At 49.8% G+C, this 19920-nt stretch overlaps 1 protein-coding gene across 1 annotated transcript in view; it reads right to left on the reverse strand.

The window, feature by feature from the left end:
* Positions 1-9794, reverse strand: part of LOC119965586 (collagen alpha-6(VI) chain-like) — a 190159-nt gene extending 180365 nt beyond the window's left edge. The window contains 2 exon segments of the mRNA XM_038796377.1: positions 1756-1857; positions 9749-9794. Of these exon segments, the coding sequence (XP_038652305.1) occupies positions 1756-1831 (76 nt within the window). The 5' untranslated portion in view covers positions 1832-1857; positions 9749-9794.
* Positions 9795-19920: the final 10126 nt, after the last annotated feature.

Below are 19920 nucleotides of genomic sequence, written 5' to 3' on the forward strand. Positions count from 1 at the left end.
ATCGCGTTTGGCGATTGGCCGAAGAATCTGTTTTTAAGCAAAAATTGGGGATGTGGGGGGGTGGCGCTGTTGTTCGGAGTCTTCGCTCGCTGAAAAACAGCGTAATCGCTGATTACGTCGCACGTTGTTGGGACTGCCTCAAGATGTCATCTGAGGCTCTCCCCCGATGCTCTGCCCCCAATGGGCCGACTTCCCGACGGCGTCCGTCGCGCGTGCTCCCAGTTTCCGAAGACCTCACATGGCGGCTGCGGAATGTGTCCAGCGCCACCACAATTGGGGAGGGGGGCATTCGGCTGGCCGGGGGGGGGGGGGGGGGGGGGGGGCTTCAGTGGTGCCAAGGGACTGGTGGAGGGTGGTCTGGAGGTGGCGAGGGGGGTTACGGGTAGCACTATTTGGCAGACCAGGTCCGCACACAGGTCGCCGCCGTGTAAGGCGCGGCCATGGACCTGGCCATTTTACGTTTTTATCTGCAGTTAAAGCCGGGAGCTTTACAGGGCGCGGCTGTGAGCCCCCACCGGGCGGAGCTTCAGTTCGGGGGCGGTGCCAACTTTTTGGTGGTAAGACAAGACGCTTCCTCCGGATTTTGCCGCAAAATCTGACTGATTTAGCAACTGTTAAGGGGCTAGCACCGGCGCCAAGTGAAACACCATCGATTCCAATGAGAAACGGTGCCAGATTTGCTGGTTCCTGGATTGACACTCAGAAGGCTGAGAAGCTGCAGCCACATCTACACATTTCACTCCGCACGTACACAACCCCAGCCAACAAGATGCCAGCAGGATACACGGCAACGGGATTTACCGTGCTTTTTCAGGTTCCCCCCCCCCCCCCCCCCTGGAGAAAGCCACTCACAACTGCCAAGAGTGGGTGAAGATTGGAGGGGGACCGCCAGGCTTGCAGCCCTCACCACTGCATGTTTCCTGATTTTTAAAAGCACAAGTGAACCTCGCGGTTGGGAATTCCCCCGGTGGTGGTGGAGCATCGCAAGAAGCCCCGGAGAATACCGGGTCAGGCCTGCTAATGATATGTAAACGCCGTTTACCATACATGCGGAGTGGAATGCTTTGACGCCGCTTTCGAAGCACGGGCCTCTCTCTTTATGGAGAGACACTTATTTCACATGAAACTTTGCTTTCAGCTTGTGGTTTGTCTTCGGGCCTCTGCAGTCTCAAGAGAACAGCACCCAGAGGCTCGTTCGAGAGAGAGAGAGAGAACCCTCACAGTGGCCTCCTGGAGAGAATTAGCTGGAGAGTTAGTTCTATATCTTCACCGCCTTGGGTCTCTGAAAAACATAGCAGGGGGATCAGAGCCAATTACCACCTATTACCGGGCAGAGCACGGTTTTTTGGACCAATTCATTGACCGCCAGCCAATCAATCGAACCGAGTCCTCAGCGTTGCCGGCCAGTCTGCAATCATCAGTTTAAAACAGCCTAACCTTCCAGATTCTTCTCTTTGAATTAAAGGTCCAGGTTTCTTACAGGCTGCTTGCCTTAAAGTGAGATGTCCATTAATCATCCAAAAGTGCAACAGCAAAGGCAAGAAAGGGAAATAAGGGAATAAACAGGAAGGGCCCTGACATTATCAACCCAGATAAATCACTTCAGGACTTACCGCTTCCCTGGCTTTCAAGCTGATAAAGTAAATATGCAGTTGCAATTAAGGTTATTTTTAAAAAACTCCTGATTATATTTATTTATAGATCCCCAAGACTGGAAAATAGCAGTGTATCATCTAAATGAAATGAGTTAAATACCATCTGATTGAGAGATGACCAAGTACAGATCACTTGTCAGCAGGAAAAAAGTCACCGTCGCTTCAAATAGCTTCATCTTGACCCGAGTTCCAATCAGTGAATCTAGGAAGATACAAGAAAACATATCAATCAGACATCTCAGAAAAGTTTAGGCTGCCACCGCGTTGTCAAGCCGTGGGCGGGAATCTCCGTCTAGTGACGCCGGATTCGCAAAACGCAATTGGGCGGAGAATCGAGCGCGAGGCGAGAAGCGTGACCGGCGCAGGTCGCCCGACAGAATGCCATGTTCCGGTGCCTCGACAGCGGCGCCAATGCATCTACTCCGCACGCACAGTAAACGCAGTTGGAATATCATTAGCTGGCCTGACCCGGTATTCTTAGGGGTCTCAGAGACTCCGCCTCCAGCGGGGGATATTACCAATGGTGTGTTTCACTTGTGGTTTAGAAAAATCGGGAAACAGACTGCTGAGGGAGAGAGATGAGGTAGGGCTGGCTGGGGTGTCGCGCGTCTGCCTGGGGGGTGACCAGGGGATGGCCGGTCAGGCGCGGACTGCATTGCCGCGGCCTGCAAGGCAGCCATCTTGCTGCACACCCCAATGTGTCCGCCCAAAGTGGCCCTTTGTTGCGCACATTGATACCTGGTGTATGCGTGCCACCACCCCTGCATTCCACACACCCCTCTCCCCCCCCCCCCCCCCAACAGGGTGCTGTCAGCCGGTGGGGTGGCACATAGCAGATCAAGGGCAATGCACACAGTAGCCTTTACCGTAGGGTGCCGGATGGGGCCGCAGAGTGAACTGTTGGCATGGGTAATGCCAGCCACCGATACCCCTGTCAGCAGGGACTGGTGCTGGGGCCAGAGGCCCCCATGGGCCAGGGGTCTGAAGCGGAGGACAGAGTGTAGGGGGCAGGGCTGCGGATGATCGGTGATGGACGTCGGGATGGGGGATGCTACAGTGCGGGCCGGGGCCACCGTGTGGCCTGGTGGACCTGGTTGGACATGGAGGTACGGACCTTTTACCCCCTGCAGGCAATGGCTATCAGAATCCAACCAGGAATGGTGGTCTTCATCCTGGCCGCTGCAGCCCTGGGACATTCACTGAAGCTGTACGAGCTGGAGTTGCTAGAGGAGGAGGACCATGCAGCAGCAGAGCATGTCCCAGAGGAACAGGAGGCAATCAGTGAGGATGGAGAGCCAGCCGCCCAACAGGCCGAGGAGGAGGAGGTGGGATGGGGGTGCCACATGAGGCCTCATGCGTACCGGCAGCAACTATCATTCAAGGACCTGCTGGACCGGGCGTGTTGCCGAAGTCTCCGGATGATCTGGGGGACCGTAGGGCATATTACCCAGATGATGGTGAACCTGGCATCGCGGGGGTATGGGGGAGGACACCTGCTCCCGGTGGCCATCAAGGTGATGATTACTCTGACCTTTGATGCCACGGGGTCCTTCCTGGAGCCGAGTGGGGACCTATCTGGGATCTCACAGACCTCGGTGCACAGATGCATCCGTGCCATCACGGAGGTCCCATATGTCCGGTCGGCACAATACATCAAATTCAACGTGGACAGAGCCAACCAGGATGCCCGGGCAGTGGGGTTCGCATCATCGCTGAGATTCCCCAGGTCCTTAGGGTGATCGACGGGATGCATGTCACCCTACGAGCATTGCCCATGACAAACTGAATGGCATTACACTCGATGAACATGCAGCTTGTGTGTGTCTGATACCCAGGAAGTGTGCACGGCACCTTCATCCTGGCGCACTCTATGGTTCCGTACATCTTCGAGGCGCATCCCTGGGTGATGTGTTGGCTCCTGGGTGACAAGGGTTATCCGCTGAGGTTGTGGCTGATGACACCTATCTGGAGGCCACAGGCTGACGTGGAGACCCGCTACAATGACGCCCAGGCCATGACCAGGGGCTTGATCGAGCGGTACTTCGACCTCCTGAATTTGCAGTTAAAGTGCTTGGACCTCTCTGGAGGGACCCTCCATTACAGAACAAGGAGAATCTCCCACATTGTGATGACCTGCTGAGTCCTCCACAACATCACTCAGCAGAGGAGTGACGTGCTGGAGGAGGAGGATGAATGCCAGGTCTCGGCCGATGAGGAGAATGCAGGGGACGGGCAGGACGGGAGCACAGTGCTTAGCACAGTTGCTTCACAGCTCCAGGGTCCCAGGTTCGATTCCTGGCTTGGGTCACTGTGCGGAGTTTGCACGTTCTCCCCTTGTCTGCGTGGATTGCCTCCGGGTGCTCCGGTTTCCTCCGGCCCATACATCTTGGCCCATAGCCGATACCTTTGCCTCCAAGGCCTCCGCCATAGACGCCACCCGTGCAGTGTTGACCTGGGTGACACGCATGGTCAGCACCGCCTCTTGCCCCTGCAGGCAGTTGGACTCCTCCACTTGCACCAGCAGGCACTGGATGGGTTGCAGAGAACTCCTCATGTAGTCTCTGGCTCTGAGTCTGCATCTCTTGCCTTTTCCAGAAGTTCAAAACCCATCCAGACAGCAGTTAGTCCCTGGGATCGGGCCGCCCTCTTACCGTCTACCCCCTCGGGGGTTCCTACCACCACTTGATGCACTGCAATATGTGTGGTGTGCGTCAGATAGTGCCCCAGGAGCCTCTTAATTAAATTGCCAACTGAAATGAATGTCTCTGGGATGGTGGAGGGTGTTGGAGACAACTGTGACGGGAAGTGAGTGTGGTTCTCGAACTGCTGCTCCGGGGTGTCTTGGGCTTCAGTTTGGGGACTTTCTTCAGTGCCCGTGTCCTCCTTGTCAAGGGAATCTTCTTGGGGTTGGGATCGGGGGCATGGATCACCAGAAGAACCTGCCTCATTGGCAGGTGGTCATACAAGACACCAGACATGACGCGTGATTGCATCGCGCATTGAGGTGGTGAATGGTGGTGTGGGGGTTGTGCCATGGGGAAATTGCAACTCAGCAAAGGCTCACTTGCTTGCCCGATGTCCACCTCCACCTCGGCCACTGCCCTCTCTCCGGGCCCACCAAACCAGGCCCAGTGCCCGTTGCTCCACTGCAGTAAGGTGCTGCAGATCCGATGATCCCCCTCCGATCTTCTCTCCTCCCGCGGTTATGTGCTGCCTTCTCCTGGGGAGGCGGGGGGGGGGGGCAGACAAAGCAGGCAATGTATTAGCAGCCGGATGCATCAAGCACAGAAAGTGGGTAGCTCCAGCTCGTAGCCTCTTTCACCAGGGCCCCTGGCCATGGCAGCCAGTATGGGCACTGGCATGTGGTGCAGGGTGTGCAATTTAGTGATGCGTCACACTGCCGGCGGCTGGGGCCCTGTCGCCCACCAGCGGGGGAGGGGTGGGGGCAATCCGGGTGTTTGGGATGGGAGATGGAGGTTGGTGCCGGGACACAGTGCTGCCTACCTACCGTGGCTACCCCGAGGAGCTTGTGCAGCTTTTTGCGGCACTGTTCCCTGGTTCAGGCGATGGGGCCCATGGCACTCACAAGCTCTGCAACCTCCTTTGCTCCCCTGGGTACAGGGTGGCACACCTCTCCTCCATGACATCCGACAGGGACTCGAGCTCAGTATCTACGAAATGGGGTGCCGCTCTCCATGCTGCCATCTTGTTGGCTGTGATCAGTGTCAATCCCGAGCTCGGCAAATCAGGCACCGTTTTACATTGGAAACGCTCGTGTTCCACATGGTTCCGGTGCTAGCCCATCAATGGTTGATGAACTAGTCCAGGACCAGCGCCAATTTGCTGTTCTGGATGTCCATCAATACAGTCCTGGCGTCAGCACATAGTCTCTGAAACGGAGAAATCCCCCCCCCCCCGCCCCAACCCTCTGCCTCTGGACTTATATAATGGACACGATTCTCAGAAAGATTCTAAGTGTGGTAGCGAACGGGAACAGCCCCAAGATTCCCGGCGATGAGGTTGGCAACGTTATTCAATGTTAATTGGTCCACTTAAAGAGGCCCGATGGCTTCACGCCGCAAATGAAGGCTCGCCAGCCAATTCGCCGAACCTGCGCACCAGCCCCCCCCCCCCCCCCCCCCCCCCGCTAACAAGGCCGAGCAGCACTTAAACAACACTTGCACAACAACTCTGCTCGCCGCCATGGCACCGAGACAACTGGCCCCAAGATTTGGAAATGGGGATCTGGGGAGCTCCTAGATGTGGTGAAGCCAGGAAGGATGTCCTGTTCCCCCAAGGGTCCTGGTCGGTGAGCCGCAGGACAGCCAGTGGCATCCGGCATGAAGTGGCAGCGGCCGACAGCTCGGGCAGTGTGACCAGGAGGACTGGCCTTCAGTGCTGCAAGAAGGTCAACAACCTACACTGGACATCACAGGTGAGTTGACACGCCCACCCAAAACCCTCTGCCCCCCCAATTCGACCAGCCACCAACCCTCCATTTGCCCCCCCCCCCAACCCACCCTTCTCCTCCAACCCTCCATTTATCCACCAACCCACCCTTCAACCCCTCTTCCACCCTTGTCCCTTCACCCAAACCTCCCATCACCCAACCCTCCCATCACACACAGCCCCGTCAATGTGAGCCGTGTGCGGCTAACGATGCCCTCTCTGTGTCTCTGTGGCTCTCCCACAATCGTCGGGAGAGGACCCAGATTGGGGAGGGGTGCCTGACATAAGAATCCTCTCAACGTCGATACCTGGAGATTACGGGCGTGGCCGACGGCGGAGTGGTTGCCAATGCAGAGGTTGGCGCAGACTGCAGAGGTGAGGATCCACCAGGCCCACCTGGAGGACCTGTCAAACACGAGTTGTTATTGCCATACAGCCTGACCCATTCCTCCCACTGACCACATGTCCATGCTCCCGCTGGCCCACTAGCTGATGGCGCCAGTCCACCATGGGTGGTCCCTCCCCTGCTTCCCATGAGACCACCTTGGAGGAGAGCTCCAAGGATGCATCACAGCTGTTATCCCCACTCTCCACAGCACAGAGACACATATCTCGGTGGGCAATATTAATGGACAGGCTTCTGGGGCACAATCTGATGAGCACCACACAGTCTCGGATGTACATCAGGTGGAGGCAGGAACCCTCAGGTGAGACAGCAGTCAGAGAGCTGCTGGATTCCAGGACCCAGCTGCGTCCCAGCCTGACGCTGAGCCTCTGGTATAGGGTTACCCAGAGCTGATGGAGATGTTAGGGGACTGTCTGGCTCACTGGGCGATGTGACTCAATACCAGGTTGACCTTGATGAGGTGCTGCAGGACATGTCCCGCTCTCAGATGGAAATGGCCAAGGCATTCTGGAGCTTGCCCCAATCGCAGGTTGGCACTGCCGAGTCACTGCCGAGCATGGCCCAATCACTGAGGAGCATCACCAAGGGCATCGGCACCATGGTGCGGACATTGGGGAGCCAGCAAGGCTGGCAGGGGCAGCCAGGGCTCGAACCAGCTACCCTTCCATCCCCAGGTGAACCTCAGGGCCCTGTGGACACCATGTGGGAGGAGGGGGCACTGGATGGCAACCTGGACCCACCCTGTGGACCGGCGACGGTGGCCACCAGCTCCCCCAGTTTCACCCCTTTGATGAGGCTGCGTCTCACAGCCAGCACCTGAAACAGGGCTGCACGGCTGTGCATGTGCTGCCAAGTGAGCACGGGGCTCTTTGGCTCAAGAGCCCCCAGAGGACACCCGCCACGGGTGTACACTTGTCCGAGGAACAGTAAAATAGTTTCACCACAACCAATATGAGGCCTGTGGCTCTTTGTTCTGTGATGCGTGCTGACCACTAATCCTCTGACCCATGCCCCCAGACATCCCCCCCCCCCACCCCAGACACCTGGCCGCAGACATGTGCCTGGGGCCCATTGTAGCCACCTAAGATGGACACTGGGCTACAAAATGGAGAACTGCTAAGGCTGCAGGGAGAAAACAGTCTTAGCAAGGACAAGCAGTTTGCAGAAGACTAATTAGCATTCTGCACGTACATAAACCAGTTTGTGGCCAGGTGCAGAGTGTCAGCCAAAGGTGTAAATGGCAACAAGATCTACATAGTAATGAGGTGATCCAGATCCAGGCCCGCACAATAGAAACATTTAAGTATGAATGGATACTTTTGAGTAGACGCCCAGACAGAACGGCACCATAGTATCCAACACAAAGAACCATAGGTACCGCCCCACCCATCGAGAAGCGACCCTCAGATTGGGGGGTTTGGAAGATATCGATTGGGAAAAGGCCCAATCGATACATGGCAGGTAAAAGACCACCCGGAAGGGGCACGGACTTTGGGGGACCTATAAAAGTAGACCCCGCACATGGTTCGGTCTGTTGCTTCCAGACCCCGGCCCAGACTCGTTACATCGCATCCTGACTCCAGTTTCAGCACCGGCCGTTGAGCATCAGCCATCGAACTGTAAGTGCCACCACAACGATCGCTACGGGATGCAGACTTTGCTAGACCCTGACGACTTTAAATACCTGAGAGTTGCAGACCAAGAACGGGACGAAGGCCTTGCTCCCTGACCTTGCCTGTTCCTGTCTAGATAAGTATTTTAGTTGTTTAGTATTAGAAGTAAGTTAGTCTCTTTAGCGTATGCATGTGTATTTATTATATTTGTCATAATAAATATCAATCGTTTGGACTTACTAATCGGTGTACAGATTTATTACTTTGAACCTGACCTTGATATACTTGTGAGGTGTCTAAATACGGCACCTGGCGACTCCTGAGCATAATTATAGAGCCATAGCAGTGTTAAGCACACGGCCTTTAAACGGAGGCGTGTTAATACACTCCAGTAAAACGCGCAACACCATCCCCAGGGTAATTGAAGGTTTGCTGCTGTGTCGACATTGCTGCCTCCCGCAGTGTTCAAGCACAGTGTCCATGCACCAAGGCATGATTGGGATGCTAGGCAATTAGCTGCACATACTACACGGTCCGCCCACAACGGGGGATCCACTTGGGATGTGTGAAGAGCGCATTTAACCACGATAACCAAATCCCTATTAGCAATAGGGTGATAATTGGTTTCTCGCCACGCTATGGCGAGATCCCGATTATGCCTACGGGTCTGGGTGGGTTGCGCGGCAAATGGTTTGGCGCCTGATGGGGTTCTCGTTTTCCCCCTCCCCAGTCTCCTCTCGTTCGTAACGAGGCGGGAGAATCGCGTCCATTAAATCAATCATCTGAGATGAGTTTTAAGGGTTAGGTTTAAAGCCTTTGTTCAAGTTAGCTCAGGAACACATTCCGAACGAAGCTGATTGCCGATATTGGTCTTCATCCTATCATTTTCCAATACTGACTGGGACAAATCGGTAAATACAAACGTTATTCTTGCCCCATCCCAGTTCCTCGCGTAAACTTTCCCTTGGCGGATAGGTTTATTTCATCGCAGTTAACCTTGAGAAACATGCACATTTGCAATTGCAAACTATCGCACACTCTATGAATAAGTATACATGCACACACTACCTGATAATCTCAAACATTTTTTTTTTGCATGCGAAAACCCTGAAACAATACCAGGAAGCGAAATAGCAAAACATCGCGCGCCTTTTGGAACGGCGATCAGAAATCCTTTAATAACACTTGTAAGATGTTTCTCCCAATTAAAATATTATTTCCGCCTTTCCGAATAACACCGATTTAAAAAGATAAATCCCACTAATGTGGCTCCAACCTCCCTGCTTTTAAAGCCTTTTTGCTTGAAGACTCCACTCCGACCTGAACTGAAGCAACTCGTTCAAAGTCTCTGCAATCCAAATTCTGCCTGTACCTTTCTTCATGTCCCAAATAACCCCGGCTGCATCCTGCCTCTGGGTGCACTTGGATTCGATGTTATAGATACAGATTTGCCCCAAATGCAGTTTAAATTATTTTAAATTAATAATGAATATTTGCATATTAAACGCAGGCATATATTAATAACCCCAAAAGGATTACAATCTATTCAAAGGCTTGGAAACCTTGCTCCACATTGAAAATAGAATCGACTTCGCAAAAGCATTGCCCTGTATTATATCACATACCACATCTGAAGATGTCCGTGCGTTTTGCTAAGAGAGCAGGTCTGGAACTCCCAATTAAACGCCCTGCTTGGCATTTTATTATGGTGCTCGTGTGCTCCGCCTCCCACCAGCACCTCCCCACGGGAATTAGCCCCCCTTTTCCCAGCATCTTGTCAGCAGCTAACGACCCAATTCCTGGAATAGGAGCGGAGGAGGCAAGCCAGTACAGCAAGTCACCTCAAGTAGCCCTTCTACAGCTGGCACTGGGTTGGGATGCATCGCCTTGTTGGATGCACTTGCCCGTGGGTGGCCTGGTCGGTGGGCAGATGTTGGACGCATTGGAGAGAAGGGGAACCGAGTTGCCCGCTCCCGATCTGTACCACAATGGACATTCAGCTGAGCCCAAGGTTGCAGGCAAGCGAGCACCCCTGTGCAACATCGAGACAGCAAGACGTGCAGTCTGAACGAGTCACGTCTGGTCTGACACCGCGGCCAAATGGCTGGCTTTCAAAGAACGACTGATACCCTGGAATTGGACTTGTATAGCATCTCCCCTAGCCACGGGAAGTTCTAAAGCGCAGCCAACGAGCACCAGTCCAGCATTGCGCCATAAAGGGTCTGGGCAGGCGATTTACCGCACAGTATGATCCCACAACGAGCCAAGTAAGACATTACCAGATGTTTAATCGGTGTGGGTTGATGGATACATTTGGCACGGGACAAGGTGTATTCTTCTAAATATTTAATAATTTGCCAATCGTTACAAATAATCTGAAACACATGCACTTACCTTGAATCTAACAATGGTGCATCTGGGATGGAATAATGTGTGGTCTAATTTGCCTGAGGTACCTGAGCTCAAATGACAATGAGTTGTGCCCAGTAGCAAAGGCTAAGGAAGAGGCTGGAAGCATTTCCTCCTTCCTTACTTCCATATCAGCAGTTAAGTGAAGTGAATGTAAGGTTGGATGGAAATTTGACTTGAACTCCAGGCCAAAGTGTGTCCATTGACTTCAATAGAACCAACTATTAGGTGGGTCTATAACAGAAGCCTTCTGCCCCCACCCAGTAAAATTCTTTAGATTTTCATCTTTCTGTTAGACCTGGCAGTGGTTCTGTTGCTTTCCTATCCAAAGGTGCACAGGTTAGGTCGATTGGCCATGCTAAATTGTCCCTTAGTGTCCAAAGATGTGTAGATTAGGTGGATTGGCCGTGCTAAATTGCCCCTTAGTGTCCAAAGATGTGCAGGTTAGGTGGGGTTACCGGAATAGGGTGGGGGAGTGGGCCTAGGTAGGGTGGTCTTTCAGAGGCTTGGTGTAGACTTGATGGGCTGAATGGTCTCCTATACTGTTGGAATTCTATGGTTCTATGGTTCAAGATGAGGCACCCACTTTCATTTGCCATCCAACCTGGGCTTCAGCTCTGCCAGCTGTGCCCATTTCACCCATCACTTGTGGTTGTATGCATCCATCTGGCATGCCTCATGTCTTGTTACATTTGAGTCCGTAATTGCACAGCACTCTTGGAGTTATGCGGCAATCCCAGTTCAAGGAAGATCAGCAACATCTGGACTCGAAGCCGAGCCAAAATGGGTGGATTTATAGGGAGTAGGAAGACCAGTGTCATGGAGCAGGACCTCCTGATCCCTAAAGAACTGATGAGATCCATGCGTGTACCGCAATGAAAAAAAGACAGGGTTAATCTGGGGTTTTCTAACATTCCCTGGGCATTCCCATGTGAAAGGATGTGTGAATATGCTGACCTACAAATGTTCAAACAAAATAAAAGCACTTTAATTAATCTCTTTTGTGTTTTTTGGGAATTGAAAATATTTTAAGTATTTGTCATTTCTTTAAGCAAAGTTATTTAAAATTTGTTAATAGTTGTCTCTATTTATAGATATGCTGATGCATTATTTTTAAGATCATTTAGAGTCATGATTTTCGTTTTGAACTGATTTGAACGATGTGAACCTTTCTTATCTTCACAACCAGGGTACGAGATATAAAATATGACACTTTGATTTTATTAATAATAATCTTTATTGTCACAAGTCAGCTTACATTAACTCTGCAATGAAGTTACTGTGAAAAGCCCATAGTCACCACATTCTGTCGCCTCTTTGGAACACAGAGGGAGAGTTCAGGACCATTACTTTGCAGTTGCACAAAGGCATGAGCATCATAATAATAACCTTTATTATTGTCACAAGTGGGCTTACATTAACACTGCAATGAAGTTACTGTGAAAAGCCCATAGTCGCCACACTCCGGCACCTGTTCGGTTGACAGAGGCAGTATTCAGAATGTCCAATTCACCTAACAAGCACGTCTTTCGGGACTTGTGGGAGGAAACCAGAGCACCCGGAGGAAACCCATGCAGACACGGGGAGAATGTGTAGACTCCACACAGACAGTGACCCAAGCCAGGAATTGAACCTGGATCCCAAGCGCTGTGAAGCAATAGTGCTAATCACTGTGCTCCTGTGCCGCCATGTAGGCCTTCTTCACTGTTGATTTAGAAGATGGCTGCCAAAGTCACCACATTTGGGACTGCAAGTTGGCCAAGCTTCTGGAGCCTTCCAAAAGGTGGGTTGCAATGAAGATGCCTCGATTACATCCTTGTGGAGTGTCACATCTGTCTTTGTCAGAGCCATGGAATCAGATTTGTTGCAACACAGGAGGCCATTAGGTTCTTCATTACTGCATTGGCTTTCCAAAAGAGCGATTCACTTACTGCCATTCCCCCCATCATCTCCCCATAACCTTGGACATTCTTCCTTTTTAAAATCAATCCCTGAATGCCATGATTGAACCTGCCTCCACCACCATCTCAGGCAGTGCATTACTATTTGCTGTGTGAAAAAGTCTGTTCCAAATTACTTTAAATTGGTGCGCTCTTGTTCTCAATCCTCTCACGCAAACAATTTCCCCCTGTCTATCCTGTCCGGATCGCTCATGATTTTGAATATCTCTATCAAACCTTCAGTCAACCTTTTCTTCTCCAAGGGAAACAGTCTAAACTTCTCCAATCTACCTACATAACCAAAGTTCTTCATCCCTGGAGCCATCCTTGGGAATATTTTCTGCACTCAATCTAATGCCTTAAATCCTTCCTGAAGTTTGATACCCAGAACTATACACAATACTCTAGCTGAGGCCAAACCAGTGTCCTATACAAGTTCAACATCATCTCCTTGCTCTTGTGACCCATGCCCTTTTTAATAAAGACGAGGATGCTGTATGCTTTAATAACTACTCTCTTAACTTGTCCTTGTACCTTCAATGACTTGTACAAATATACATCCAGGTCTCTCTGTCCCTTCACCCCTCTCAGAGTTGTCCGCTTTAGTTTGTATTGTTCTTCATGTTCTTTTGTGCCAAAATTAATCGTTGCATTCAACTTCATCTCCCAGCTGTTCACCCATTCCACCAATTTGTCTGCGTCCTTTTGAAGTTCTGCAGGATTGTTCTCACAGTTCACAATGCTTACAAGTTTTGTATCATTCAAAAATTTTGAAATTGGGCCCCATACACCAAGTTTTAGGGCATTACTACATATTTATGGAAAAACAAGGGTCCCAACACTGACATCTGGGGAACTCCACGACAAACCTTACTCCAAAAACCGTTCTGTGGAGATATCGGCGTTGGACTGGGGTGGGCACAGTAAGACGTCTTACAACACCAGGTTACAGTCTGACAGATTTTTTTCTGATCACTAGCTTTCGGAGCGCAGCTCCTCCCTCAGGTGACTGAAGAGGTGGGTTCCAGAAACACCATTCATTAACCCTTACGTTCTGTGTTTTGTCTCTCAGCCAATTTCGTATCCATGTTGCTACGTTCCCTTTCATTCCTTGAACTCTACCCCGACAGGAGACTCACAGGAGGTCAATAGAAATGGTTTAGGGGTGTCCTCAAAGCAGTCCCAAAAAGGTCAAACATCCCCATCAACTCCTGGTAGATCTTGGCTTGTGTCTGACCAAATTTGAGATGCTTCATTTGGGAAGGCACAAAACACATCACGAGATTTTGCCATGAAGACGCACAGGCAAAGTTGAGAGTGCATTGTTATAGCAACAAGACACGAAAATAAATCAAAATTGTAAGTACCAAAGCATTATTCTTTTTTGTTATTTTAAAATGGGCTTCTTCGGAACCACAAATAACTACTACTGCCCTGACTATAATCTTTCAGAGTTTCCTACATTCAGGAGTAGTCCCTCTGGGTTGGAAAATTGCACATGTCACTCCACTTTTTAAGAAGGGTGAAAGGGGGAAAGCAGGGAATTACAGACCAGTTTGCCTAACATCTGTAGTGAGGAAATTGCTGGAGTTTATTATCAGGGATGGGGTAGCCGAACCCCTCGAAAAATATTGGTCGATCAGGGAGAGCCAGCATGTGTTCGGGAAGGGCACGTCATGCCTGAATAATCTTATTGAATTTTTTGAAGAGGTGACTAAGGTGGTGGACAGGGGAATGTCTGTGGATGTTATTTATATGTACTTCCAGAAGCCATTTGATAAAATCACACATAGGAGACTGTTAACCATGATGGACGTCCAAGGTGTTGAGGGTAAGTCATTGACTTGCTGAGGAAATTGGGTGAGTACAGGTGACAGAGAGTGGAGATAATGGGTAAGTACTCTAATTGACACGATGTGATGAGCGGTGTTGGGACCTCAATTATTCACATGGTTCATTAATGACTTGAATGCTGACATAAAAAGTCATATATCCAAATTTGCTGATGATACAAAGTTAGATGGCATTGTAGACAGTGTAGAGGATAGCATAAAATTGCAAGGAGTTATTGACAGGCTAGGTGAATGGCCAAAATAGTGGCAGATGGAATTCAATGTTAGCAAGTGTGAGGTTATCCATTTTGGACCACAAAAGGATAAAACAGAGTACTTTTCAAATGGGAAGAGGTTAAATTCAGTGGGTGTCAAAAGAGATTTGAGGGTTTAATAATAATTGCTTATTGTAACAAGTAGGCTTCAATGAAGTTACTGTGAAACACACCTCGTCACCACATTCCGGCACCTGTTCGGGGAGGCTGGTACGGGAATTGAACCCACGCTGCTGGCATTTTTCTGCATTACAAGCCAGCTGTTTAGCCCACTGTGCTTAACCAGTCCCTTAGATGCTTAGATCCTTAAATTTCCACAAACAAGTGCATAAAATAATCAAAAAGGTTAAGAGGGGAGATTACACTATAAGGCCTGTTTTTGCTCTAACTTAGACGGTTAAGGGTGTCTGATTGAAGTATTCAAGATATTAACAAGGAAAGATTCCCTTCCCTTCCTTGATCTTTCTGTCTCCATTTCCGGCAATAGACTAGCCACTAATATCCACTACAAGCTCACTGACTCCCACATCTACCTGGACTACAGCTATTTGCACCGTAAGGACTCCATCCCTTTCTCTCAACTCCTTTGCCTCCGTCGCATTTGTTCTGATGATGCCACTTTCCAAAATGGTACTTTGAAAATGTGTTCCTTCTTCCTCAACCGTGATTTCCCACCTACAGTTGTGGACAGGGCCCTCAACAGTGTGCGGTTCATCTCCTGTGCCACTACCCTCACCCCCTCCACATCCTCCCAGAACAAGGATAGAGCCCCCCTCGTTCTCACATTTCATCCCACCAGCCTCCATATGCAAAGCATAATCCTCTGCCATTTTCGCCAACTCCAGCGTGATGCCACCACCAAACACATCTTCCCTTCACTCCCTCTGTCAGCATTCCACAGAGACCGTTCCCTCTGAGAAAATCTAGTCCACCCCTCCACCATACCCAGTACCTCTCCCATCACCCATGGCACCTTCCCATGCAATCGCAGAAGGTGTAGCATCTGCCCCTTTACCTCTTCCATGTTTAAAATCCTAGGCCCAAATCACTCATTTCAGGTTAAGCATCGTTTCACTTGCATCTCTTTCAATTTCCTCTACTGCGTTCGTTGCTCCAATGTGGTCTCCTCTGTATCGGAGAGACCAACTGCAGACTGGGTGATCGCTTTGCTGAGCATCTTGATCTGTGCGCATTCAGGACCCTGACCTTCCTGTTGCTTGCCATATTAAAAAAAGACCCCGCTCCCATGCCCACATGTCTGTTCTTGGCCTGCTGCAGTGTTCCAGTGAAGCTCAAACTGGAGGAACAACATCTCATCTTCCGGTTTGGCCTTGGCTGTCATTGATGTTGAACATATCGTCGCACCATGGACTGAATTTATAGCCGGTGAAGGCCCTGCCTGCAAGATGAAAACCCTTCATCGAAAAGGAGTCAGTGATCTGTAAGCAGAAGGTATGGTTATTATCACACATTGATCATCTACATAGGAATGTTTACCTGTCCATCAGACAAGAGGAGGTTTAGAATGCCTTGAAAGTCTCTTCAAGTAGGTTAATCAACATCACAATGGGAAAATCATTACTGGTGTTTTTATTTATGAGTAATGCAGGGGCAGATAGGAAACAAAGGAACAGAGGAATTAGGAGCAGGAGTAGCCAATTCATCCCTTTGAGCCTGCTCAATCAAATCATGGCTGATCTCTTCCTGGTCTCAAAGCCACCTCTCCATATGTTCCCCATATCCCTTTAACCCGTTTATCAGAAATGTACTTATCTCTCTCTTGAAGGCATTTAATGGACTCTGATTTATGTAATACAACAGCTAGGATCCCAGGAATTTGAATTTATATTCACCCTGATATGTTCCGCAGAATTGCCCCATGCCCAAACTGGCGATTTGCACTCCTTTTATGTTCACATTTCCTGCCGTATCATTAGTGTAAAAGATCTGGGACATGTTACTCATTTCATGTCTGTCCCTTTTTGATAATAGTGATATGCATAAGCAAGTGTATGTGTAAATATGTTTAGCCTCCGACCATTAGGTATCAGGCAAGTAACACCATGGGACACTGTAACCAAGTGAGAGTCTGAAGGAGACTCACCCTGACTTAGAAATATATCAACCTTTCCAGTGCTATCATATCCCTCCTGCACAGATTACAGAACTACACACAATACTCTAGTTGTGGCCGTACCAACATGTTATACAATTCCAGCATATCCTCTCTGGTCTTGAACTCTATACCTTGGATAATAGAGGCAGGTACACCATATGCTTTCTTGAACACTTAATCCATCTGGCCTGCCAAGGGACCGGTGTACATGCACACCAATGTCCCTCTGATCCAGGTACCGAGACCATTTCACTGTGACGCTGACTGCGAGGACACCGTTCCCAGACCACTTTACTGTAATGCTGACTGCAAGGACACTGTTCCCAGACCACTTCACTGTAACGCTGACTGCGAGTACACTGTTCCCAAAACACTTCACTGTGACACTGACTGCGAGGGCACTGTTCCAGAGCACTTCACTGCAATGCTGACTGCGAGGACACCATTTCTAGACCACTTCACTGTGATGCTGACTGCAAGAACACTTCTCCCAGACCACTTCACTTAATCGCTGACTGTGAGGGCACTGTTCCCAGACCACTTCATTATGACGCTGACTGCAAGGACACTGTTCCCAGACCAATTCATTATGACGCTGACTGCGAGGAAACGGTTCCCAAACCACTTCACTGTGATGCTGATTGCGAGGACACTCTTCCGAAAGCACTTCACTGAATGCTCACTGCGAACAGACTGCTCCCACGTGACTTCACTGTGACGCTGATGACAAGGACACCATTCCAAGACCGCTTCACTGTGATTCTGACTGCAAGAACACTTCTCCCAGACCACTTCACTGTGACGCTGACTGCAAGGACACTGTTCCCAGACCACTTCACTGTGACACTGACTGCAAAGACACTGTTCCCAGACCACTTCATTATGACGCATCTGCAAGGAAACGGTTCCTAAACCACGTCACTGTGATGCTAATTGCGAGGACACTCTTCCGAAAGCAATTCACTGAATGCTCCCTGCGAAAAGACTGTTCCCACGTGTCTTCACTGTGACGCAGATGACAAAGACACCATTCCAAGACCACTTCACTGTGATTTTGACTACGAGGATACTGCGCCCAGACCACTTCATTACAACACAGACTGTGAGGACACAGTTCCCAAACCAGCTGTTTATGACACTGTCTGCGAGCACACTCTTCCCAGACCACATCACTGTGAGGCTGACTATGAGGCCACTGTTCCCAGACCATTTCACTGTAACATAGAACATAGAACAGTACAGCACAGAACAGGACCTTCAGCCCTCGATTTTGTGCCGAGCATCGTCTGAAACCCAAGATCAAGCTATCCCACTCCCTGTCATTCTGGTGTGCTCCATGTGCCTATCCAATAACGAGGGGACATAGCTTGTAATTGAGGGGAAATAAATATAGGACAGATGTCAGAGGCAGGTTCTTTACTCAGAGAGTAGTAAGGGCGTGGAATGCCCTGCCTGCAACAGTAGTGGACTCACCAACATTAAGGGCATTTAAATGGTCATTGGATAAATATATGGATGATAAGGGAATAGTGTAGATGGGCTTTAGAGTGGTTTCACAGGTCGGCGCAACATCGAGGGCCGAAGGGCCTGTACTGCACTGTAATGTTCTATGTTCTATAAACGCTTAAAAGTTTCTAAAGTGTCTGACCCCACTATCAGGGCAGGCAATCTATTCCACACCCTAACCACTCTCTGAGTAAAGAACCTACCTCGGACATCCCTCGTATATCTCCCACCCTGAACCTGATAGTTATGCCCCCTTGTAACAGTTACATCCACCCGAGGAAATAGTCTCTGAACGTCCACTCTGTCTATCCCCCTCATCATCTTATAAACCTCTATTAAGTCGCCTCTCATCCTCCTCCGCTCCAAAGAGAAAAGCCCTAGCTCCCTCAACCATTCCTCATGAGGCCTATTGTGCAAACCAGGCAGCATCCTGGTAAATCTCCTTTGCACCCTTTCCAATGCTTCCACATCCTTCCTATAGAGAGGTGACCAGAACGCCACACAATACTCCAAATGTGGTCTCACCAGAGTCATGTACAGTTGCAGCATAACCCCACGGCTCTTAAACTCAAGACCCCTGTTAATAAATGCTAACACACTATAGGCCCGTTTCACGGCTCTATCCACTTGAGTGGCAACCTTCAGGGATCTGTGGACGTGAACCCCAAGATCTCTCTGTTCCTCCACATTCCTCAGAACCCTGCCATTGACCCTGTAATCCGCATTCAAATTTTTTCTACCAAAATGAATCACTTCGCACTTATCAGGGTTAAACTCCATCTGCCATTTTTCGGCCCAGTTCTGCATCCTATCAATGTCTCTTTGCAGCCTACAACAGCCCCCCTCCTCATCCACTAGTCCACCACTTTTGGTGTCATCATCAAATTTACTGACCCACCCTTCAGCCCCCTCCTCCAAGTCATTGATAAAAATCACAAATACCAGAGGACCCAGCACTGATCCCTGTGGTACACCGCTGGCAACTGGTCTCCAGTCTGAAAATTTTCCATCCACCACCACCCTCTGTCTTCTATGTGATAGCCAGTTACTTATCCAATTGGCCAAATTTTCCTCTATCCCACACCTCCTTACTTTCTTCATAAGCAGACCGTGGGGAACCTTATCAAACGCCTTACTAAAACCCATGCATACAACATCAACTGCTCTACCTTCATCTACACACTTAGTTACCTCCTCAAAGAATTCAATCAAATTTGTGAGGCAAGACTGACCCTTCACGAATCCGTGTTGACTATCCCGGATTAAGCTGCATCTTTCCAAATGGTCATAAATCCTATCCTTCAGGACTTTTTCCATTAACTTACCGCCCACCGAAATAAGACTAACTGGCCTATAATTACCAGGGCCATTCCTATTCCTTTTCTTGAACAGAGGAACAACATTCGCCACTCTCCCGTCCTCTGGCACTATCTCCGTGGACAGTGAGGACCCAAAGATCAAAGTCAAAGGCTCTGCAATCTCATCCCTTGCCGCCCAAAGAATCCTTGGATATATACCATCTGGCCCAGGGGACTTGTCGACCCTAAGGTTTTTCAAAATTGCTAATACATCCTTCCTCAGAATATCTACCTCCTCCAGCCTACCTGCCAGTATCACACTCTCATCCTCAAAAACATGGCCCCTCTCCTTGGTGAACACTGAAGAAAAGTATTCATTCAACATCTCTCCTATTTCTTCTGACTCCATGCACAAGTTCCC

The sequence above is a fragment of the Scyliorhinus canicula genome, chromosome 5, assembly GCF_902713615.1.
Source record: "Scyliorhinus canicula chromosome 5, sScyCan1.1, whole genome shotgun sequence".
In the NCBI taxonomy this organism is placed as follows: Eukaryota; Metazoa; Chordata; class Chondrichthyes; order Carcharhiniformes; family Scyliorhinidae; genus Scyliorhinus; species Scyliorhinus canicula.